The sequence below is a fragment of the Lagopus muta genome, chromosome Z (assembly GCF_023343835.1).
Source record: "Lagopus muta isolate bLagMut1 chromosome Z, bLagMut1 primary, whole genome shotgun sequence".
NCBI lineage: Eukaryota > Metazoa > Chordata > Aves > Galliformes > Phasianidae > Lagopus > Lagopus muta.
Genome location: NC_064472.1, coordinates 37,433,313 through 37,458,468, shown reverse-complemented (window position 1 = coordinate 37,458,468; position 25,156 = coordinate 37,433,313). Strand labels below are relative to the sequence as shown.

Below are 25,156 nucleotides of genomic sequence, written 5' to 3'. Positions count from 1 at the left end.
TTTTTTGAATGCATTCTCATGCTCTCTTGTTGACCAAACAGTAGACATAACAAGGAGCCTTTGCATACCAATCTGCCATAGAAAAAGCAGACCAAATATTCTGATATCTTCACAAAAACAGATGTTCTCTAGTATTTCTCCTCATACTAAGTTAATTATCTTCTTTAGTTATATAAAAATATGTATCTGTCTAATGACGAATAATGTAAAGCTGACGGGACCAGAAAATATTCTAAAATACATATTCAAGTCTTCTTTTTTGAGACTAGATAGGTAATCAGCTCCTGCTAGGTAATAAGATGCATGTTGGCTAGCAGCAAAACAATAATAAAGAATTACCAAGAAAAAATTCTTACCCTTGCCTGGCTTAACTATTGACATGCATTTAATGAATGCTGTTTACTTGCCAGAAAATTAAACAAATAATGGGCATTGCTTTAGCAAATCACTGGCTGGCTCAAGTGCTTTTCATGAATTAATCTTTCTTTTTATGAATGTAAGATAGAAAAAAAAGGGAAATCTTTCAACCAATAATGACGTCTGTGAACTCCTTCTGTGTGTTCTGTGCAGGGTAGAAATGCAAGTGACTAAAGCGAGGGACAGTGTTGCCATGCAGCTCAGCCAAACAACCCACTAAAAAGGCATGCCGACCCACTTTCAACTACCAGCTACTGCTGACCCTTTGTTGAGTGAGAGGTTCTTCCAAGTTTTCAGTTTTTTTCACCCTTTCGCTCTTACTTTTAAAGCAGCGAGCCTGTCTCTCTTTTTATCCTAATTTTTTTCTTTCTTCCCCAGCATGCGTGGAAGAAAGGAAGATTGTTTCTTGCGACTGCCTTTGCTGTAGTTAATTTAGAAAGAAATCTTTCACCCCTTCCCTTGTTAAGAGCATGCTCTGGAAGAAATACGGATCTTGCCATCAACAAAATTATGATACAATTCCTTAAGGAACTCAGTCTGATCAGAGTAATTCATCTACGAAAGACCATACTTTAATTGTTACTCTTGGCAATAGTGAAGGATAATAGTGTAATATTATACTAAATATTGCCACGTGCAATAGTAAAAAATTGTTCCAGCCTTGCCAGCAGCGGTGTGCAAACCCCCTTTTGAGTTCAGGTTTGGATGTTGAGATTTAATCTAAATCTTTTGCTTCTCCTTCTTCCAAAACCAACAGAGGTTTAAAGAGAGCTGGATTTTTATTGGAACCATTTGCTCAGCCTAAGTTGCCAAAATAATTTAGTTAAAACTAGTGCTTTTATTTGGGTTAAAGTTGATTCCTGAGCTCTACAGAGGTTGAAGCTCATAGTTTGTCTTCCTCTGTTTCAATTCCACCAGAATCTACTGCAGAACTCTGCCAGGTCAAGTTGTACTTCCTGTGTCCAGTCACCCAGTTGAGCTTATCTGTATGTTCCTGATTTTGCAAAAGAGGAGAAGAAAACTTTCTGAGCCCTTTTCCTCACTGTTTATCCATTGCAACACATAGAAAAAAATGTGTGGCTCTGGTGGTGTAAGAGTGCAAATCCTGCTGCCCATGCTGCTACTGCTGGTGTATTAGTGTGACTTATCCTTTGCTAATGAGTGACAGCTGCTCTGAAATGCCTTACACGGTGTTTGGCTCTGTTGAGCAACAATTGGAAAAACATAAAAATACAGAATTTTGGAAGTGAGCTGGGGGAAAAAACACTTAGTTTTATGCTACTTGAAAAGCATTGTTTGAATTTCAGATAGTTCCAACAAAATGATAATACAGTCACAATCTTCTGCCAAAACTTTTTAAATCCTGAGATATGTTTCACAATAACAAAAACTGTAATGTTATTGCAATTCAAGAGGTATAAATTCTTACTGTATTTGTTTTTCTTCGTGTGGGCACATGCTTGTTGTAAATGGGACAAAAGCAGTCTCTTGAATGTTAGAGCCTTCGGATGGTGAAGGGGTAGGAGTCAACTATTTGTTTCTAAATCTATTCTCTGTATTTAGTCTGATTTGGATCCAACAGTGAAAGGCTATGATTTTACTTATTTATTTATTTATTTATTTATTTCTACATTTTGGTTGGTATCATTCAGTTGCAGAAGAAGTATCATGGGTTGGAATGATATATTAAAGATGTTCTATTGTAGCAGTGCCTTGGTCTGGAATAGATTAATACCAGGCTTCAGAAAACAGTGTAAAGATCTGATGGTTCTTGTTCATTACTTTGTTCTCCCAGGAGATCTTAGCACAAAATAGTTCCAATCTCAAGACTTAAACTCATCTTAAAAGAAGTACTTCAGTACCGAGCAGAATTCTTATGTGAAGAGAAAGAGAAATAAGCCACTCTGTTGTTTTGTTTTTGTTATTGTTTTTCTTAAAGCAATCCAGACTGAATTTAGTGAATGAAAGTCAGAAACTAGCCCTTGCTGAATATAGCATTGGATGGACTCAAGGTCCAGTTTTAATCTATCTTATTTGCCTCTTTTAGTGGTGCAAATGATTCCCTCCGCTTGCATTATAAAAGAATAAAAAATAAAACAGACAAAAAAGACATAACTATGATACAGAATTACTAGACTGTACAGAAGTTCTGAAAACTCTGGGACAACCTAGAAATCCAACTGTGTCCTGGTTGGTCCGCACCAAAAGAAGTGTGGCCAGCAGGTCAATCAGAGGTTGATTCTTCACCTCTGCCCTTTTGAGACCCCATCTGCTGTGATCATCTCTGGAACTCCCAGTATAAGAAGGATGTGCACCTGGAAGATCAGGTCCAGAGAAGGGGCATAAATATGATCGAAGGGCTGGAGTACCTTTTCTGTGAAAAGAGTCTGCAAGAGCTGTATTCGACTTAAGGAAGAAATTCTTCACTATGAGGACTGTTACATACTGGTTGCCCAGAGAAGTTGAGGATTTCTGTCATCTCTGAGATCTTCAAGATTAGGTTGGATGGGGCCTTGGGCAATGTAATCTAGTGGAAGGTTAGAACTAGATGACTGGCACTGTAAGGTGCCTTCTAGCCCAAATCATTCTATGATTCTATGACTGTACAACTGAAGACCATGATTTCTTTCCCATTAAACGTAATAATAGCTTCACATTTTATTTTATCCTCAATCAGACAGAAATTTTATATATAAATATAAAAGAAACACAAAAATACTGTTCTGTAATTTTAAATGACAATTGACAACAATCGAGAATGAGACCATGGTCAGCCTTCAGTAACTGCTGTATCTTCAGCTCCAGGTTATTTTATCAGAATACTCGCTACATGAGGGAGATTCAAAAGCACTAGGTTTACTAAGTTCTCTGCCAACAATGTGCCAAATAGGGCTGTAAAGGACTAACAGGATCCGGACAATGCATTTTGTAGCTGCCACTTTTGATTTTAGTAATTCTAAGAGCTTGTCTTTATGGAAGACAGGGCCCTTAAGTATGAGCCTGGAAAGTCTCCAAACTATGTACAGCACAGGGCCATACAAATTACCTGAGACTGTTTCTTCTTCATAAATGTGAAAATACGACATTGTCTCTAACAGAAAGAAGAAAGGAAGCTCTCACCCTTATAACCAGCTGCATTGGTTTTCCAGTCATTAGCATTCAGATGTCCAGCACGAGAAGTCCTGACAATAATGTGTTGTATGTCTCTCCATGTCAGAAATGGACTAGAAAGAAAGGAGAAACATGAAGTCATAGATTATATATATTTTATTAGAACGGAGAGATACAAGGTTATGTATGCTAAAAACATATTCAAGTTAAAAACAACACAACTCTCATTTCTATTCCCTTCTCTACTTTGCTCACCTCAAAACATCATGACCTCACCTTACAGAATTTCGACATGAAATAATTTACACAGCTAGGAGATTTGCATTAAGGAGACTTTAAAAACGTGTAGTACTCCACTGTATAAATTTTAGTGTTTGCTAAGGGGAGATGAAGAAGTGCCTTTCACCCAGACCTAATTCATATGGCCACAAACAACTATATGATGCTATCTGCTTTGACCAGTGTAAAGGAAAAAAGAAAACAAAATGTTGGCTCACTGAAAAGCTGTAATAAATCTTAATAACACTGTGCTAAAGCTGACAATCCCTTCCAACTTGCAGCTCCCACTGAAGCCATCGGTACTGGAAGTCATAGGTGTTCTGTTGTTTTTCATCTGTTTGTTATTCCTGGTCTTGGAATTCAGAGGGGCTCCATAAGTATTCTTCAAAGAAGACCAAACAAACAGCACAGTCTCTTTATAATTATAGAGCAAGTGTGTGAGGAGTGAGGAGTATTTCTTTAACAGATTTCTGATAATCTGTCCTCTGCAACAGTGAAGCAGACTGCTTCAGATTGCTTGCATCCTCACTATGAAAGTAATACTCGTCTACTTTGTAGGCATGGAAGACGACTATAGGCAGTGTTTGTCTAGATCCATCTCAAGGAAATTTGTTTTCTTAGGTGATCACATCAAACTATGGTGGTGCTATTTTTGTTTTTTTTCTTCTAATTTCTCAGTTTTTCTATCATTCATAATCATAATAAGAGTATGCAATTTAAAACTGCAGTTCAGTAGAGGAAAGGACAAAGTCACTTCACTAAATAATGAAGAGAAAAACATCAGACAAGAATCACAAGGGTCGTTGTCATAGTATCATTATTGAATGACACAAATCAATGCAGGTGTAATGATGAAGATAAACCACAACAATGTTAATGAGACCCAGCACTGCCTGTCTATAATGTCAAGTACTAGGCAATCACTGAAAACCTGGGAAACCTCAGTTCCTTAACACACCTTCTGTATTCCCTGAACCAAGATTTCCCTTGGGCTGGCAAACAGGTGACTTACTCCAAAATAAAGAACAAAAACAGGAACAAAATAATTTTAAATAATCTGAAGAAAGAAGATGATTTTAAGATCCTGCTGATTGCAGATTTTTATTTTTTTATTTTTTTTTTGGTAGTTTCTTCAAAATTGTACCATTTCATCATGATTTCATTTTTCCTCACTGTTGTTTTTTGTTTTTTTTTGTTTTCTTTTCATACAAGATACAAGGGTTTTCCAGTGACGCTAATGCATTCTGGCCATTAGCATTTATTAAAGCATTACTGTGCTCATACATGCAGTTTTTCTCTTTTAGTGGGATTTCTCACACAAGACAGTTGGACTAGAATGGCCATAGTTGTTTATTCAGCTGAACTGGTAAAAATGAATGCAAAAAAAATTGTCAGGGAATGTTACAAGCATTCAGGGTTCGTAAGATAGGGTATGCTTGGACAGTCACGTAACATGCTTCAAGAAAAAAAGTCTATATGACTTTATACTAGCTCAGGAATTTCACTAGGAGCCTGTGTAAAGTCTTAGAAAAACATACTTCAGGCCTTCAGGAAGACCTCCAGGAATCCCATGAGCTGCATTCTTTATAATCTGGAATCTAAACAATCTTCCATGAAGCAAACTGTCCATGCTACCGGTGGAAAATAAGGCACTGAAACACTTCTCTCATCTTTAAGATGAGATATTCAAGACAGAGCAGACTCAACTGATTATTTAAAGAGGAATGGTGGCACTGGTAGGCTCCATCTACCTTCAGACAAAGGATTTGAGGCTTTGCCTTGAGGATACGGGCCTCCCATAAACTGGGCTTGATTGCTGAATCAGAAAATGAGACTCTCAAAATTAGGGTTTGCTTTTAAGAACAAAAATAATAGCATATTGCAAAAACTGAGCTACTAACTGTTGTATCTACCATCTTTATCTAAATGCAATAATTAATGTAACAGTCTGTGGCAGAAAACTTCTTTTACCAAAGTTCCAATTTCCAGGATACAGGTATACCACGAAATCAGTCTGTCTTTTATATAGTTTTCTTTTAAGTTTGCTAACTGTAGCAGTCAAAATGTTTTATGTTTTCTTCTCAATCAATGACAGATCGGGCATATTTGTATCAAAGAGATTTAACAGCATCAGAACAATGTTAAAATCAATTTCTGTAGCCAACTATAGGACCTTCATGATACTAAAAATTGAGTTATTAACAGTTTGAAATTTTCTTTCTACAATAGATACCCCATTTGAAAAAAAAAGAGGTCTGCCATTGTTTGCCCATACATATTTATTTTTCAGAAACTTCAGAAAAAAGGAAGAAAGAAATTGGAATGATGTCAAAATCACAGTTCATTTGGAGAAAGAAGGACTTTTTTCCTTTTGTTTTTTAGGCAAAACAGCCTAGAAATCAATTTTAAAGCATCTGGAAAAATCACAGACTTGGTTAAATATTTGTAAAACATGTAAAAATTTGAAGTTAAGTGAGTAAACAGTTGCTTGCAAGCCACTTGGGCCTTAGATCTAGACAAGATGTCACTAATGTTAACTGATTTACCACTTGATTTATCTCACAAAAATTAAAGATTAAACATCTTGAAATGAACAAATACACGAACAAGAACAGTACTTAATCTGCTTGATAATGGATTGATTTCCAAAAACAAGCAAATTCCATCCAGAAAAAAAAAAAATCATGTCTCATCTGAAATTGCCTTGGGATTACGCATACCAGACAATACTCAAAATCAAACCAGAATAAGCAGAAGTGAGAACAATTACATACAAAGTGCTTGTCCAGCAGCCAAAAAATAAATGTTGTGACCTTAATTGACTATTTATACTCTAAGGTACGGTGCTCTTCTTTCAGGTTTCTCAAAATCTTTATGAAACAAATGAGAAAAACATGAAAGAGGACAAGTATATTAAATTGTATTACAGTAATATTCACTTGAGATTTAACTGTATCTTTAAACAAGAACAAATATCATTACTGAAGCTGCTTAGAAATAGTAGGTCATCATTTTTGGATAAATTTGATTTCTTCATTCCACAAGTAGTCTCCCTAGTGACAACTGGACTAATATTGAAAAAAAATAAAATATTCAGGCTCTATTCTTTTGCATAATAATAGTGCCAAAAATAACAATTCAGAATAAGTAAGTGGTGCAAATGGACAATTAGTAAAAAAATATAACTCAAAATAATGATTATACACATAGGGTGCAGTTTGCCTTTTTAGAAAAATGTTATGGTTACCAAGATGAATAATGACTGCTGCATTATTTTAATAAAGAGCAATTTCAGTTTGACAAAGGTGGCCTATCCAAAAAGGTATTTCTTGTCAAAAGAGCAAAGGCTTATGCAAATTGCTGGAAGAATACTTTTACTTCCCCAAAGAATCATGGAAAAAACACAGTATCATAGGGTGCATTAAGATCATATTTCATTTTATAGTATCAAACAATCTGCTTTGGAAATCTTGGCTATGATAGAACTGACACAGATAATTACTGCTATGAAATATCTAAAAACGACTCCCTGTCCTAGACATCTTGTAGAGCTGTAGGAGATCATTTTTTCATGGATATTTGCATAATGCCAGCCTTAAGGATGTTATGATGAATCTATAAACAAAACGTAATAGTTGCTTAGTTTATTCACATGTTGCTATTACTTACAAATCAGCCAAAGTGTCCCATGATACCTACAACCCTATTACCTGTCCTAATGATTCCTGCTTATACCCCATGGACAGGAATATTAGGTATAGTAATGGGAGTCATTTCTCTTTTCCAGGCCACACAAAGAGTCAGTGTGAAGACATCTCTTGCAACGCAGAACTTTAACATAGGTGAGAAATGAAGACAGCTCCTAAATGTGACATTTACCCTATGCTTACATGTCTATATGATGATTAAATAGCCATTTAATTCATAAAAACCTGGAGGTTAAAAAATGGAGCTCAGTATTTAACATCTGAGTCACGCATATATATGGACACACAAAGTATGCACTTTGGACATATCTGACACTCTTATGAGTTCTAATTATCATGAACTCTGCAAATAATTCTATCAACTCCTTGCAGGAAAAGCAAAGAATATCATCTGCTTGCTGATCAGCGAGTATCTTGTAAATACAAGTGTTTTTTTACCCTACTGATTTCTTCTTTATCTGACCTGGAGAACTATGGTTCATTTAACCAGTAGATCAAACAAAATTCTCCTTTATTTGCTTGCTGCATAGTTAGTTGTAAGTTCTCTGCTTACAGTAGTTTTCTGGTTCCCAGAAATATTAGAAATATCTATATCAGGTACTTATCCTATAATTTTACCCAATGAAAACCCTTTGAAAGAAAGACAGAACAAACTCAAGCCTGACTAAAGATGAGACTGTCATAAAAAAAAGCTAATGGCAACTGAGAATACCAGGTCGAATGTCAATTACTGGTTGCACCAATTAAGTCTCTGTAAAAAACAATGTACAATTGCTGAAGTATGGGGAAAGTGCCTTTCCAGGACCAAACTGCATCTCTTAAGACAGCCAAGAAACTGCAGTCCTGCAAATCTGCTGTTCTCGCATCTTCCACATTTTCCTTTTTCTGTAAGGACACAGGCAGAGAAAAACAGAAGGGCTCCCTGCTCTCAGGTCAAAGTCTGGATGGGCAGTGGCAACTCAAAGAGCAACTTTAGAGACTGCCTTAAGTAGCCACTAAAAGCCAAGGCTGGGGAACATTTAGTCAACTAAGAAACTTCAGGGAATAGAGCTGCCAAACTCTTAAAGCTCTCAACAGAGCACATGCCAACTGAGATTTTTCAAAAACTTATAAAAGCAAAGGCATTGCCTTGACACCAGAATAATGGCTAACCACTCATTCTATTTCTAGCTGTTGCTGCAAAGCGCAGACACAGTAAAACTCAATGAAAGGTTAAAAATGATTATAACATTTTGTTTTTAAATCTAGGTTCAGTTTAAGAAATATCTGGAAGGAATTTTCTTAAAACCTTTTTAAAGCAAGTTACATGGAAAATTTCAGACCAAATGATTATTCTTTGGCAAAATTATATATAACTGAAAACAAGACCTTAAAAATGCGAAACACGAGCAATCTGAACTCAGGAAAATACTTTCAATTCAATCTCAACATAATAATTAAAATTCCAAAAGTGACACATGTATTTAAAGCTCAAGAGAAACACATACAAGTTCTGATCTCAGCATTTATTTGTGTTTACATTTTTCAAATACTTCACTGTTAAGAGTGCTGCTTCAAGTTGACTTGAAAAAAAGTGAAAATTCACGAAAGGATTTCTTAGACACTCTAACATCCCCTTTTGTGACAGTCAGTCAATCAGTGGAGCTGAGGCTGCTGCACTTAATTGATAACTTCTCCTTCTCTTACATGGGAATGCTGCATACAGAGGTCACTCGGCAGTACTTCCACACTTTGCCTCAATTGTCTGAATCACTTATGGTCTCTGACTTATGAAAAAATAAGACCTCAGTAACTTCAGTGGTACAGAACAAGTTCTCTGTATTCAGAATTGCTCCTCATCAAACAGTACACTGTTGTTTTTTTTTCCTCTGTTAATGGAGTTTGAAATAAAATCCATCAATATGGGAAGTACCGCAAGCATCTGATCAGCTTTAAGAAATCCGAAGTCTCTTCCTCTAACACTCCCAATCACCTGCAACGTGAGCCCAGTTTTCTTTCCTTCTCAGCGATTATACTCAGTGTTACCCAACTTTTAGAATAAAGCTATGCATTGTCCATATTCTGAATAAATTAGTGGTATCAGAATTCACTGAAATTCTTTATCTTTTTCCAGCATTAACTTGTTCTAGCCCTGGGTTTGTATAACCAAAGACAAATAGAGTATACAGTGCATATGAAGAGAATCATGGGAGGAGGTACAGAATCTCCAGGTCTACAGCACTGATAAAACGTGGAAATATGATAGACTGATTCTTCAATTTCAGGTGCTATTTCTTATTCACTTAACTAAGGTTTATACATCATGGACTGGAAATGATACAAGGCTTTTAACAGTAGCACGTGCAGTTTACTTGGGGATGTATAATGTATTTTTTTGGCAGTGCTGAAGCAACACAATATTTTTTTTTTATTTGGCTTTTCCATAGGAAGGTGGCACTATGCCCACTGGAATCAATGCAGCATACTGTTTCTCCTGGCTGATTCACCCAAATATCAAATTCGAACCTTTGATCAGTGGGAGTGTTTTTCTGATATCAACAGTAGATGGTACTATGCAACACAAATAGTTTATTTTTAGGAATAAGATTACTATCGCTGTTGACTATTTGACCATTACACTTTCTCCCCTAACTGCTCATTTACAAATAGCAAAATTCAGCATTGCATACTGACTATGAAATGCAACATAGAACCAAGCATTTATTCACAGAATCTGAACAGGATACTAGATGCACTGGGAACCCATCAGATAAAACTGCTGTAAGAAAACCGTAGAGAACTACAAGAAGGTCATGGAATATAGAGACTAAAAGTTAGCTTTCTTTTTTGTGTCATGATTTCCCATGAGAATTCCAATCAAACACTCTCAAACTCAATTACCAATCTTAGGCTCCTGAAGGCAGATGTGCCAGTTGGTATTCATATACTGGGCTGAAACAACAACTCCTAAGAATGATGTGTTCACATCATTTTAAATTGGGGTAGTCAATGGGCAGCCCTCACAAAACTCTTTGTTGTCAGGATTTTGGAACCAGATTCCAGTTGGAATGCCATCTAAGTGGATCATTCAAATCAGTAAGCAGGTAAGAGCTATTTGCCAATCTTACTTACCATATGGGGCTTATCAAAGAAAGAAGTGGCAGCTGGGAACAGAAATCTGCCTTGCTCATTTTGCACTGTTTTAATGTACCTTTGCGTGTGAGCTGAAGCAACTTGGCTGTTCTATCTCATATAAAGGCCAGACTAGCACTCCAGTTGACTCCTGATGTCTCTCAAGAACAGAACTTGGCTTCTGCGAGAAAACAACTTTTTTGGCTTCAAAGTCTTCCATGGTATATTCTGTGGTGTTTTCCAGCACAAAATGGAATAAAACTATACATTATTACAGACATATTTGAGAAGCGTTCAGAACTAAGTGCTCCAATTTTTGTGCAGTTCACTGTATGAAGAATATAATTAACCTTGGAAAACCCCTTTCCAACTAATCTTTTTTTATATATCTCACATGAACACTTCTGCTTTTAACACAGGCACTAATGTGGAATTTAAGGAAGAATCTATGCGACAACTTTGTCTGAATGCAGACTGGTCCCAGTAAGTCCTTCTGCTAAGACACAACATCACGTGTAGAGGCTGAACCTGCCCACCAGTATTCCATTATATGTTGCCGCCATGTGACAGATGGCAGCAGAGGGGCAGCCTGACAGAACGGTGTCTGACATGGTAGTGTGTATGGAACAATGGTGTGGAATTGAATTCCTCCAGGTGGAAAAAATTGTACCCACTGACATTCATCAATAGGTGCTGAACAAGCTTATAAACAGAAGGTAGACCAACTTTGTACGTGGTACAATAGTGATAGGGGAAGTGGGGATGGCTTTAAACTAGAAAAGGAGAGATTTAAGTTAGGTGTTAAGTGGAAGCTCTCTTTACTCAGAGGGCGGTGAGGCATGGTGCAGGCTGCCCAGAGAAGCTGTGGATGCTCCATCCCTGAGGGCATTCAAGGCCAGGTTGGATGGGGCCCTGGGCAGCCAAGCTGGTGGGGGGCAGCCTTGCTCATGGCAGGGGGTTGGAATTGGGTGATCTTTAAGGTCCCTTTTATCCTAAGGCATCCTGTGATTCAGAAACTATTGAAAATAATCAAAGTTGATTTCATATACACACCTCTTAGACATTAAAACTGAGTATGTTATGACATGATCTTCTTGCAGTATTTAAGGTCTTCACTTACTTCACAAGATTAAATGTTCCTCCAAACCTAGATGTGGATTTTGAATATTTTATGGGAGAAAACAGCAAGGGAATGCTGGAAAAAGTTTTCCTCCTGTGTTTCACTCCCTTGGCTCCATTTCTGTTGTAAGTACTCTTAAGAGAGAAAAGTTAGTGAACGGAACACAAATGAGGAAATTACATTTATGCTGTTATTAGTGTAAATCCTTTATGTCAAGTTAAACAACCAAGATAAGAGTTAGAAATAAGTGGGAAGCCTCCATATAATGAAACTGGACAGAATCGAAAAAGATAGAAAATCAATACATTATTTTTTCCTCAAATCTTATTAGCACTATGCAACAAATTACTGCAAATACAGAAAAAGTGACTGGCACTTTCTGTTTTCACCACACATAGATACTGTACACTCTTGCCCTTCTTCCTAACATACCTGTTATCACAGAAATTATTAATTTGGGTCAAAACACACTAGTCTGAAGGCAGTAACATGGATTACCCTTCGTCATGTTATCACCAAAGTACACAGAAAAATAAAACACGAAGAGTTTTCAGTTTGTGATAGGACACCACAATAAACAATAGCTCAATTGTAGGTATTATGTGATATTAATTGCCTATGACCTTTAATTACAGTGATTTGTCAAAAAAAATGAACTCAAAAATATTATAAAAAATGCAAGCTGTGAATTACATGGTATGCTAATTCATTAAGAAGCAATTAACAATAACTTTCATCAGAAAGAAGTTTTTTGTACATGCATCTTTATCTGCATGTGCAGATTGTTTAGAAGAAAATTTAAGGGCTTTAAAACTGAGATTAAGAAGAGATTGAGAAGAATGTTCTTTTTTTCAGAAATAGTAACATTTTATTAACTTTTCAAAATAGCTTTGTTTCTAATGACTGAATTAAGAAAATGTAATTATAATGATATTAGTTCTGCACTACTTAAGATTATATCAGGTTTTCAATCACAAACTCTAATTTTCATGACCATAACTCAATAGCAGTGACATGCTCTATGTTGAGTACTGGCTCATGGTTTCTTCAAAAAAGCAACATTAAAAATAGAAACACAACCCTGCTGCTATGAGTTATACACCATTTGAAATGACTACTGTAGGCATAGCTTTTAATTCATTCAAAGGGACTGCCACTAAAGGAAACTGGTTTCCTTCATAATCTAATAGAATAAATCTCATAGCACTTAGAACCATTTGATTTCAAACAAGATTTGGGGTGGAACATTAGAGCTTATTCATGCAAATACTATACAACAGGGTGCAAACTAATGCAAGATGTTTTGAAACACAGTTCTGAATGATAAATCTCCAGTCTCCACCTTTTCATAAAGCAGATTAAAGATATATATTGAAGACAAGGAACAAATGCCTGCTATTGAGAAAAGGTCTAAAGAATTGAAAGTTTTCTGAGCTAAATGTAGAAGGACTGTGGAACTACACTATCCATGATTTTAACAGCTATAGAACTTCATCAAAAAAGACAGGCTTTTTTTTTAGCACACAGAAGTTGAGAATTTTTGTTTTTCCTACAGTGCTATTTTCTACACATGGTAGTTTAACATCTTCTCATTACTCTCCTTGACATTCAAGAACAGACACTGAAAAGAGGAATATGAGGACTACAGAAGGCCTGCAGAGTACAGTGGATCTGAGCAGCACTACGAGGCAACCAAAAGGCACTGTGATCACTTAGTGGAAGCTACCTGTGCATTTCAACACCCTGTTTAGCCTGTCATTAATTTCCATAGTGCTACTGTTCCTGCATATGAAATTGCCATGCTGATCTTCCCCGCTGCTGGAATGGTACTGTGAATTACCACATCGGAGTTTCTAAAGCACTTTGAGATCCCTGAATATAGGTGCCATGTGAGTGTAAAAGATCAGACTGCATGTTTATTATTATTATTATTATTATTATTATTATTATTTTTCAGAGTATAACTCAGATCTTACTTTGCTTCCAGTGCCAGTGCAATGATGCCTGCAGCCATTGGTGCAGAGGCTGACGTTCCAGTATGGCTGTCTGTGCAACGCTGCCTCAGGTCTGTGGTGATCTGGAAGAAATTGAATGTGTGAAATTTAGAACACAGCTTCAGGAATCAGAACAGGTTTCATTCAATCAAATGAGTTACACATGTGGAGGGTATTCACTTCTTTCATTGCAAAGGAAAAAAAAGCTTGTCTGAATACATGATGTCAACATTCTACTCTGATCTCTAAGTCCTTTGTGAACTTGAAGATTGTACTGCACTGAAAACATAAGTTAGTATCCATTTTTTTTCACAGCATGATCAACAAAAAGACTGGTAAATTAAAAAATCCATGGGGTTTTATAACAGCACAGTTAGAACTCTGCCCTATCATTTGCACTTTGCACCATCCAAGAACCTCAAAGTGCTTTACAAATAAAAATGAAGTTCACAATGTTCGCATCATAGAGTGATCAGGTGCATTTTAGATACAGTAAAACCAAGATACAGCGATGTTAACTAAGTTGCTTTTTGTTACGCTTCAAGTATGATGGTATATGTTTCTGCTCATGCAAACTTCTGTGTTTAACAAATGGGCCTTTTTTATTGTTTATGCAATAATTTACATGAAATTAAGCAGGAATAGATCTGAAAAGCCTGTTGTCATAAATTCGTCCTAGAAACCAACTGCCAATTAGTTATTTACAAGTTCTTTACAGAGAGAGTGGTGAGGTGCTGAAACAGGCTTCCCAGAGAGGTTGTGGATGCCCCATCCCTAGAGGCGTTCAAGGCCAGGTTGGATGGGGCTCTGAGCAGCCTGGTCTAGTATTAAATGCAGAGATTGGTGGCCCTGCTTGTGGCAGGGGGGTTGGAGATTCATGATTCTTGAGGGCCATTCTGTGATTCTGTGATATTTGAAGCTTTAAATTGTTGTATGTGCTGGACAATGTGCTGCTACATACTTGTAACATGGAACCCAAGTGGATGTATAAAACTATATAAATCAGGCACGTCCAACCCATAGCCCACAGTCCACATGGGGCCTGGCACAGCCCATCCTGTGGCTACCCGCTGCCCTGTGCCATCATGATTGCAACTCTGCCTGCTGAATGGCCCTAGCTATCCCCAGGCACACACCCAGTGCTCAAAGCCACCAAACACTGCTGCATGAGCATCAATGCCTGGACTGAAACCAGGGCATGGGGAAGGCACAGTGCAGTGCTAACTCAAATGATGGCAAATAATTGTATGCATTTTGACACAGCCCTGTGAACAGCAAAAAAAATAAGCATCCATGCTTCCCATTGTGATCAAGGACTTTGAGAACAGGTTTCAAGACTGAAAAAAAATAAAAAAAATAAAAAAAATCACTTTTATGGTTTATTAGCAACTCAATTTTAAGTCAACATAAGTACACTGCCTGCAAACTTTTGAATAGAATGTATAGAGTTGCAATCAGAAATTCAACTCAAAGAAAAATCTCATCATGTCTCTCTATAGGACTTTTATAAGCCCTCTCTTATCAGAGAAAAATATCCCTTACTTCACAATCACACTTTATTCACATCAGTGCTTTTTGGCAGTATGCGCATTTGTGAACAACTGTTTTCAAGGATGAAGCACAAGAAGAGTAAAATTTCTCCAAAAATCTCCAGTGAACACCCTGACAGCTCTCAAAGAATTGCTGCCACTGCCACTGAATCAGACTGATGCATTAGTGTCACGGAGTTATTTCTAGATCTGACTCTGTGACAGGGGTACAAGCCCAGAAGTAGGCAAAAGAGAGAGGGGGAAAAAAAACTACCCCACTACCACAGTGCAGCTGGCCCTGGCCTGTGACTGATGAGGCAAGGCACTTGCAGGCCTTATGCTCCAGGAGAGGGGGAGAGGTGGAAGGGTAGGGAGATAGCAGATGGGCTTAAAAAAGAACAACGGCAGCAATTTGAGGAGGAATGGTAATTTACTAAATCCAACAAAATCAAACACAATGAGAGAGAAAAGAGTGTCAAAATACGAGGTCTTACACTAGCAGACTGTAAGGGAAGCATGTGCTCTTCTCCATGGCAAACTGAGAGAGAGAGTCAGCGAGAGGGAGAGCAGCCGATGTCCTGCCAGGAGCTCCATCTTTCTATCTCTGCATGCATTCCCTCCTCCCCTCCCCTCTGAGAACCCAAAATGCCCAAAAAAAGGCAGTCCATGGAACAAGAACTTTAACTCTTCTACTCCTGCTGTTTTACATGATGTTCCGATGTGGAATACCAACAAGAAAAATCACAAAACAACAACATTCCACCCCTTATTCCACATCACTACATCATGCTTAACTTACATCTATGTACAGACAAAACAGTAATGAACATGCATTACATACACACATATCTATATACATGGAGTCACTGACTGTACTCCCCCAGCATCAAATTCCCTTGTAGTACACACTGGATGTCCCCATTTTTCTCCATCACCCACCAAGTGCACTGAGGCACTTGTGTAAAAACAGTTCCAAAGATAGGTCTGCCCTTCCCAGAAGCTGGAAGGACCCAAACTGCTTTTCCCAACATGCTTTTTATATGTACCACAGGGACCTTATCTTCTTCTACAGTATGTAGGGAGCTGGACTGCATAAGACCATCTCGACTGACTAATCCTCTAGTGTTGACCAGCCAGGTGGCTTCTGCCAAATACTTCTCCCAGTGTTCTCCCCTGTTCTGCCAGTCCAAGTCTATTTGAGCCACCTCAATTCTGTCAGCTCGATCTACCTAATGGTATTTTGCTGTGCTTCAGTAGTGCTACTCTTAGGCAAATGGCCATCTACGTGACACCCCTTTATAACTATATTTTTTGTTCAGGCAGCAATGTTTTTCCACAGTTCAGCAGCCCAAATAGGTTTACCCCTTCATTTCCAGTTGTTTTGTTCCCACTGCTGTAATCACCCACTTGAGGGCATCAGAGTGTACTGGGCACTGGTGTCCAGCAGTGTTTTATATTCCTGTGGTTCTGACATGCCAGGCCATTGAATCCACATAGTCCAGTACACCTTATTATCCCTTTCCCCCTTCTGACTGAGGGCAGGGCCCCGCTACTTTTACCTGCAGTAATGGGAGCAATTTCGGTAGCTGATCTGTCTTGTAATTCTCTCACCTAGTGCTCATAGTGCAGGAATGGGTTGGTGGTGCCACTTCTTCATGTCCTCTCCATGCTCACGTAAGTAGCTCCACAGGGCAGCACGAGACATAAATTTACTGTGGTCCTTTGCTCAAACAGGGTGGTGTTTGCCTTTGATAGCTGAGACTTTAATCAGTTCAATCAGCTCCTTCAGCAGACTATTGATCATCCTGGTCTTCCTCAGGTGTTTCTGATACAGCCATGGTTCACTGTGATTAATCACTACGGACAATTCCTCCAACAGTGGAATTCCTCCAACAGTGCCTGTTTCTTATCCATTTTATCTATTCTCTTATCCACTTTATCTAGTCTATTACTTTGGAGATGGCTGAAATGGAAGCATGGGATGGAGGTAGTTTTTGTTCAAAGTTTTGAAGTGTAAGAATCAGTTCAAAAACTGGGGGTCTTCTGCCCTTGAATCTATTGAACATTACTACCAGTGTACTGGCGTACCTTTCTGGCGCTGTTCTTGTGAACTTCCACCATATTTCAGATGTACTCCTTACCCTCCAGAACCATGGCTCTGGCGTAGATCATTAGGAACAAATGTGAGATCATACAGCATTCCCACCATGGCTGTTTCGCTCAAATATTGGATACCATACTCAACAGTATTCCACTTTCTCATCTCAGGCTCCAGATTGTCTTTGAAGGGATGTCTTTCCTTCACAGCTAATAACATTCATTCCCAGAGGGTGTTGACTCTGTCCAGACATCTATTAATCCATCTGTTAATAGCTGAGTCTCTGGCAATGCCTCCTAATTGGCAAGCTTCATTACTATATAGGGACATGCTACTGGCCTCGTTGTTCCAACACTGAAGAAATCAGGCATCAATAAAGTAGGCATCAAAAGTTCTTTTTTGTGCCTTGGATTTCAGTCATTTTGAGGGGTCGACAAACTGTGGTAATGGTGACTCCCTCCTCATCACTCTCCTCTCCATGTCTCTTACTTTTCTCAGTTGCCTTTCTTGGTGACAGTGGTTTTGGGGAGGGCCCCTCACCTGGATCTTCCTCTTCTTCTTCTTCTTTGCATGGACACCAGTTTCTATTTCTGCCCCTCCACAGGGGCAACTGACACTGATACTGGTTCTTCCTGTGATCGGTTGGGTTTGACTTGGAGGTTTTTCCCTTTGGTTTGGATCTCAATTTGGAAACGCTCTCTCTCCAGAACAGTATGATATAGAGCTTGGTAAGCCAAGCCCCAGATAAGTCGTTCCTCCTCAGATCTTTCTGAGCTGCACTATCACTTACTCAAACGCTCGCTTAGTTTCTAAGGATTCCACAGGTGTTCAAGAGTGAAATCCCATGACACTGGGGGTCTCAATGCTTCTAATCTCTTTCCTAAAACCATATTCCCTGCCACTTAACATTCTCTGGTTCAGGGAAAAGCTTCCTCCACATAATGTAAAATACTATTGTAGAGAATACATTCAGAGAGACCGATAGCACGTCCATAAGCCAGCATCCCAAACATGCATAAGGAACTGAGAAAAGCACCTGGAAACCAGTCCAAACATCATATCGTCTGTTATATTAGCTAGGATGTATAGGAGCCAGGCAGGTATCTCCATCAGTACTCTTAATTGGTTATATGTATATATGCAACTCTGACTCTGAACATGATGAACTTAAATTAATATGTTCCAAGGAACATAATGGTCGTTAGTCCTCTATACAATGCTCTTAAAATGAAGTTAGAGATTCATAGCTTCTGCCTGCATTCTCCAGCAATAACTGTCATGGAGTTATCTCTAGATCTGCATCTGTGACAGGGGCACGAGCCCAGAAGGAGACCAGAAAAGAGAGAGGGGGGGAAAAAAATCACCCCACCTTCTGCAGTGTGGCAGTCAGCCCCAGTCTGTGACTCATGAGGCAAGGCACTTGTGGACCATGCCGGAGATGGGGGGAGGGGGAAGGGTAGGGAGATAGCAGATGGGTCTAAAAAAACAGATGGCAACGATCTGAGGAAGAACGGTAATTTACTAAATCCAACAAAATCAAACAAAATGAGAGAGAAAAGAGTGTTCAAATATGAGGTCTTATGCAAGCAGACTGCAAGGGAAGCACGCACTTTTCTCCATGGCAAACCAAGAGAGAGCAAGTCAGTAAGAGGGACAGCGGCTGGTGTCCTGCCAGGAGCTCCATCTTTCTTCCTCTGTGCGCCAAGTCCTCCAGGAGTGCCACTCCTCCCCTCCCTTCTGAGAACCCAAAATGCCCAAAAAAGGCAGTCCACGGAACCATAATATTAACTCTATAACTCCTACTGTTTTACATGATGTTCTGATGTGGAATATCGACAATAAAAATAAGAAAACCACAATAATTAGTCTCACGCAAGCAAGGTCAGATGTCCCACTAGGCTTATGTTAATTCTGCTATTTTTATGTTAGAAACGATATTTAAAGCAATGTGTTACATTAACTATATTACGTATTTCATTTGAGGACCAAGACAATTTCTCTTCACATGGCCAAGCAAGCCAAAAGGTTGGATGTCCATGACATAAAGTGTAATGTGCAATACCAATTAAATACTTAGTACTGGAATGTTCTCATCTCATAATAGATTTTCTTGCAATATTTTCTGTAAGATAATAAATCATACACAAAGATTTACTATTCTAAATCTTCTTTCAGGCAATATTAATCTGAATATATAGTCTCTGATCTATTGTCTTTTTTGTTTTTTTCTTTTTTTTTTTTTTTTGAAGAAATATGTCCTAGAAAGTGTCAGGCAGTAGAAGAAATCACTACTATCTAAGAGAAGCTTAAGGAAAATGCACATGGAGTTGCGACCAGTTGCTAGTGAACAGCAGTTCACAGGACAGAAACTTTTCATGAAGGTAGAAAACCTAATGACATGTGAAGTCAAAACTTAATTCTCAAAACTTCAATTGATCCTTAAGATTCAGATCCGTCACTAATAATATATCCACCTGAGAGCCAAAGTTGCTAACACATTTTCTCACCGAAGAACAGAGAATTCTTGTGTCTCCATCTCATGTAACTCACTAGCAGTGTACTTCATCCCCAAAGTGGATGTGCACAAAGATAAGTGAATGAGAGGATCAGAGGATCAAAATATCATGAAGAAGTACAGGACATACAAGAATGTCTGTCTAGTTTTGATACTGGAAGAAATGTAAAATATAACCTGAAAAAACAGACACATTGTTCTAGGTACAGTAAAACAATTACATGTATGAGGTATAGGTTTCACACATTTACATTAGCAATATTCAGTTTTATGTGTACTGCATAAAATACATAAAGATACTAAATGTTTTCATGGGTAAACATACACAAGCAGACACAAAAGACTTATAATAGTTGAGATGAAGCTAGCAGGACCTACGAGTCACTGTTGAAATCAAGCAATCAGCAAATGAAACAAAATGGAAGATTCTAGAAATTGAAAAAGACAGATTAAATCATTTATAATGTCATATCCTTAGATCAGTGAACTCATCAAAGGTCAGAATCAAGAACAATGGAGTCAAGAAGGAATCTTTTTTGTCCTAATAATATCTTTCATAAAAGTACAGACACTTTTGAAATTCTCCTACTATCAGCTAAAAGCTGAGCCATATAAATAAGATTTCTTTGTCTCTTACCTTCTCTCATATTAACTGTGCATTAATTTATACAATGACAATCAAGAGCAGTGGAAAACCAGCATAAACAGAGATTCCATAAATGTCCTGACAGTATTAAGAAAAGAAACTGTAGCAGGAACAAACCTAACACCACACTACCTATCCTTGTAAAAAAAAGATGTGATTTTGCAGCTGAGATTAACATGACTAAGGACTATGGGTTGACTTACAAGCTTCATGTACGCTTTTCACAAGAACTACTCTCAATGTAGTGGCAGGGAGTGTAAGAGAGGCCAGGAACATTGCAGAAAAAGACTGAGTAGTACATTATTGTCTTTTCTGCATTCTCTGTGGCAGGGGCTGGGTACCCTCTTCCCCTGCAAAAACTGTGCAGCAGGCTTGTTCCTCAGGAGACAGAAGAGACAAAGCCTATAGGAGCTCAGGCAGGGAGCTATCACAACTACTTTGCCTTAAGGGACAGCCTCTCAATACAGTGAAAATTGTGCTATCTTTGTTTCTGATCCTCTGGAATAACATGCTTCCAGAGCATTTTATTGTCCTGTAGCTATAGATATCAAGCATAATAAAACCATAACATCTCTTTATTCAGCAGTGTTGTCTCTCAAGCTGCAAGCAGATGTTGTGGCAGCAGCTTGAACTACAATCCCTTATCTCTTCCTTTCACAGAGTAAATATTTCAGCAGAAAATGTGTAAAGAAAGCTCCTTAAGTGGAAATCCCATTTGAGCTATTTCAAAGGGAAGTTACTGACAGGAGCTGAGATGTTTAGGTGTAAATTACCTTCATGATCTAAGGCATATTTTTCAGCACAATGGGTTCACTGTTAGAGAAGTATTGTATCTACCTTGAGAAAAAGAGTACAGGACCGCCAGCAAGTGAGAAACCTTCAAGAAGAAAAACAGTGCTCCAAATTCCTGAACCACATGAGGGCAACATCATTAATCACAATAAAGGGATACAGTATTTGACAGCATGTGAAGCTTCCATTAGCATATATTAGCTGTTATTGTCTTCAACAGAATGGAGACAAACAGGAATTTTTGAATCTGTCATTCAGTACAACATTTATTTGCTTCAACAATCATCATAACAATTGCTGACTTACGAAAAGGCTGGTGACACTATCCAAGATAAGCCCACACAGCACTTTTTTGGGATCTTAAGGTATATCTACTTCTAGCTCTTCTTAAACAACTAGATTTAATGGAAAACAATGAATTTGATGGAAGACAATGATTGTGGTACTGACCTAGTTAAATGAACTCAAAATTAACAATCTAGAACAGACCCTACTGAAAGGCAGGCAGAACTTCTAACAATCGCAATTTAACACAGTAGTGTTAGCTGCCATATATACAAGTCCAACAGCTTTCAGAAAAGGCACAGATTCTTCAAAGAACATACTCTAGGCACACAGTAATAATTTTATAAAAGCAACTTGTCCTGAAGAGACAAGGAGATGCCATTTCTGTACAGTCATTATTAAGACTGCAACATCAATCTTCCCAAAGTTCTACCAGCTGAGAGGTTAACGCCTAAGGTCTAAAATGGGATGTTCCCAGTAAAGAAATTGCTCACTCTTCCTAAGTCTCTTTATTTCTTGTTATTTCAAATTTCAGGACACGAGCTATCTGAATTGACTGAAATGCTTTTTACCTTCTGCTACAATTCCTCAAGATGAGTTGGTTTCTATGAACCTGTGTTCCTAGAAGTAACAAGCATTTAACAAAAATCTTCAGTTCCCTTTGTACAGCTGTACCTACTCAAAGTAAATGGTGTCCTGTTGTGTCTTAATACTCTGTAAGAGTTTCTGAACAAGAGCAGGTTTTTATTTGTGTTTAAGGAATGACAGTTTTTTGTTTGTTTCAACTTCTGCTTAAGGCAAAAGCAAGTCATCAAGGCAGAAGTACGCCTTCAGAAAAGAAAATCAGGAGATGACAAGGCATTTTTTACAAAATAAAGTAGGAGAAACAGAAATACAGAATTTAATTTCAGAAGGTAAGTCATGTAATATGTTTGCAAGTAATATTAGTGTTTTAGTTTCAGTTGGGACAGAGTTGCTTTTCTTCATGCTGTGTCTGATACACTGCTATGTTTTGGTTTTAGGAGAAAAACAGTGTTGGTAACACAGTGACCTCTTACTTGTTGTTGAACAGTGCTGCACAGAGAGAAGGTTTTAGTTTTCTCAGCATCTCCTATTTTCCAGCATGGGGGATGGAGGGACACAAGGAACTGATAAGAGAGGAGAGGACAGAGTCAAGGCAGCTGACCCTAAATAGCCAAAGGGATATTTCAAATCATGTGCCATTATGTGGAAAGAAAGGTAGAAAAAAGAGGGAGTTTGCCATTGTTTAGGAACTGGCTGGGCATCGGTTGGTGGATGGTGAGCAGCTGGTTGTGCATTGCTTGTTGCAAATACATGTATGTATAATTATCATAAATATTATTGTTCTTTCCTCTTCCTTTTCTCTATCTTAGTAAATACTTTTTATTTCAACCCATGAGTTCTACTTTGTGGGTTTTTTTGGGTGTGCAAAGGACCGTGTGGTGTAAAGCTGCCTGTAGGGTTGAACCACAGCAGTGAGGAACTTCCACATATTAACAATGCTTTAAGATGTCATTTAGAAAAAAACAAACTAGCAAATGTGATTCATTTGTGCAACATGTCTGGTAAATGAAAGGCCCATACGGATAATCATACTTAAATAGTACTAGACATACTAGGTACGTGGTCCAGAGCTGAGAAGCCATCTCCCCAGTGTTGTTCCCAATGTTGTTGCATTCAAAATAGCAGAGACAAGAATAATAGAAAAAATACTTTTACAGCTGTATATTGCTGTTACTAATGCTGCACTGTCTCTGTTATGAGGAATAACTGCTACATGGAAGTAGATTTTCAGGGACTTTACCTTCTGTTCATTTGCCTTTGTCCCGGAGTGTGAACTTCTACACCTGCGGCTGTGCCTTTACTTTGCAGCTGCTCCTGAATACACCAAAAATTAATTCTAGTCCTTTTCTCTAAGAGTCTCTAAAATACATACACCAAATCTGCATCTGTGACATATTTGTAATATATGTATCTGTTTGTATGCTGTAGGAATGTTAATAAACGTTGTCCTTAATGGGCTAAAATATAATGTAATACAAATTTGGTGCACCATGAAATCAAGCACATTTTGATTCTTTCCTGAGCAACGAGGAATTCATAAAAGATGCTAATATCATTGTGTTTGACAGCATCTATTAGCTCAAATAATTTCATACCAGAATGTGCTGCCATTTACGTTAGTTCTGTCAATAAAAGTCAGAAAAAAAAACTCCACTTCTGAGTTATATGACAATAAATAAGAATGGGTTATATAAATTTTGATAGTAAATCCAATGTTGAGTGAATTCTTCTGATTAACTTCAGTATTATGTACTTTTCTCCTGTTTTAGATACAAGAGTCTCACTCTCACAAACCAACCAAATGTTCCTTGATCAAACACTGCTGTTCTTTCTGTGTAAAGGCATGAAGGTGAGCTCTGAATGGCTAATTTGTTCACTGATTTTGCATGAATGACTTTGGAGAATTATATCTAGCAATAATATTTCTATTATCCTTTTTTCTTCTATTTTTCACTTCAAGCTTTAAGCATTTTGCACTAAAGTATTAAGATAATCTCTGACAGAAAGAGCAACAGCCCAAACAAAATGTACGATGCAGTGGGAAGGAGCAAGAGAAACACACAGGTGAGAGCAAAGCTCATGTATCCATGAGGGTGCATATTGAAAAAATTGCTCAATATTCTTGATTAGAAGGGTTTCCTCCACAATTTCATGTCTTTTCTGACTTGGCAGTTATGTAACAGAAGCACACAGTCATTATCTTTATAGGTTTAGACACAACACAAGTTGTTTAAATGCATACTCCAGGCAGCCCTGCTTTGCCACTGAAAAGGTAATGAAGACAAATAGGCTTGCCTAGCTTTGAATGCCAAGCACTAGCAGTAAAATGTCCTCAGATGGGACTTTCGTGTGTTTAAGAAGTTAACAGACAATACAGTATTGGAAAAAGAGCCTTGGACGGAATACGTGCAGTCTAATATTCAAGCATTTGAGGTCAGCTAAGATTATGGCACACAACACAAGGTAGCTTTACACAACAGTAGTCAGGGTGCAAGTTAAGTTCCAGTAAACAAAGGATCAACAGACTTAGGTTAATTCTTATGGCTGCTCAGCATGCTTATGCTTTAACCTGCACTGTGCACGATGACATGCTTTGTAGTAACAGTCAAAACTTGGTATATGTAACTGAATTTATCCCAAAAGAACGGAGGATGTGATTAGAAAAAGTACCTAAAGAAGTGATGATTTCAATTAAAAGTTAATAGCAATGTAAAGTAAATGGATAGTTCATTGAATGTTCCCCTCTCAGTAAAATAATCTAAATGAAGTTTTCAGCGTATACAAGAATGATGAATTGTCTTCCTATTCATAGCTATTTCAAATAGCAAGTTTAAATCAGAAGTTTGGAAGCACTAAAGAGTTTTACGAGAGCTGGAAAGGCAACATGTAATATTGTATTGTTTGATTTTACTAAGTCTTTGAACTCTGGAGACGTTCCAGAAGATTGAAGGAAAACCAGAACTGTGT

At 37.9% G+C, this 25,156-nt stretch overlaps 1 protein-coding gene across 4 annotated transcripts in view; it reads right to left on the bottom strand.

Moving 5' to 3' along the window:
- PCSK5 (proprotein convertase subtilisin/kexin type 5) overlaps positions 1-25,156 on the bottom strand; it is a 264,954-nt gene that overhangs the window by 111,706 nt on the left and 128,092 nt on the right. For all 4 annotated transcript variants that reach the window (XM_048930511.1, XM_048930515.1, XM_048930513.1 and 1 more), the window contains exons 9-10: positions 13,722-13,822; positions 3,538-3,641 (exon numbers count right to left, since the gene is read on the bottom strand). In XM_048930511.1, coding sequence (XP_048786468.1) covers positions 3,538-3,641; positions 13,722-13,822 — 205 coding nt within the window. The remainder of the gene's footprint in view (positions 1-3,537; positions 3,642-13,721; positions 13,823-25,156) is intronic.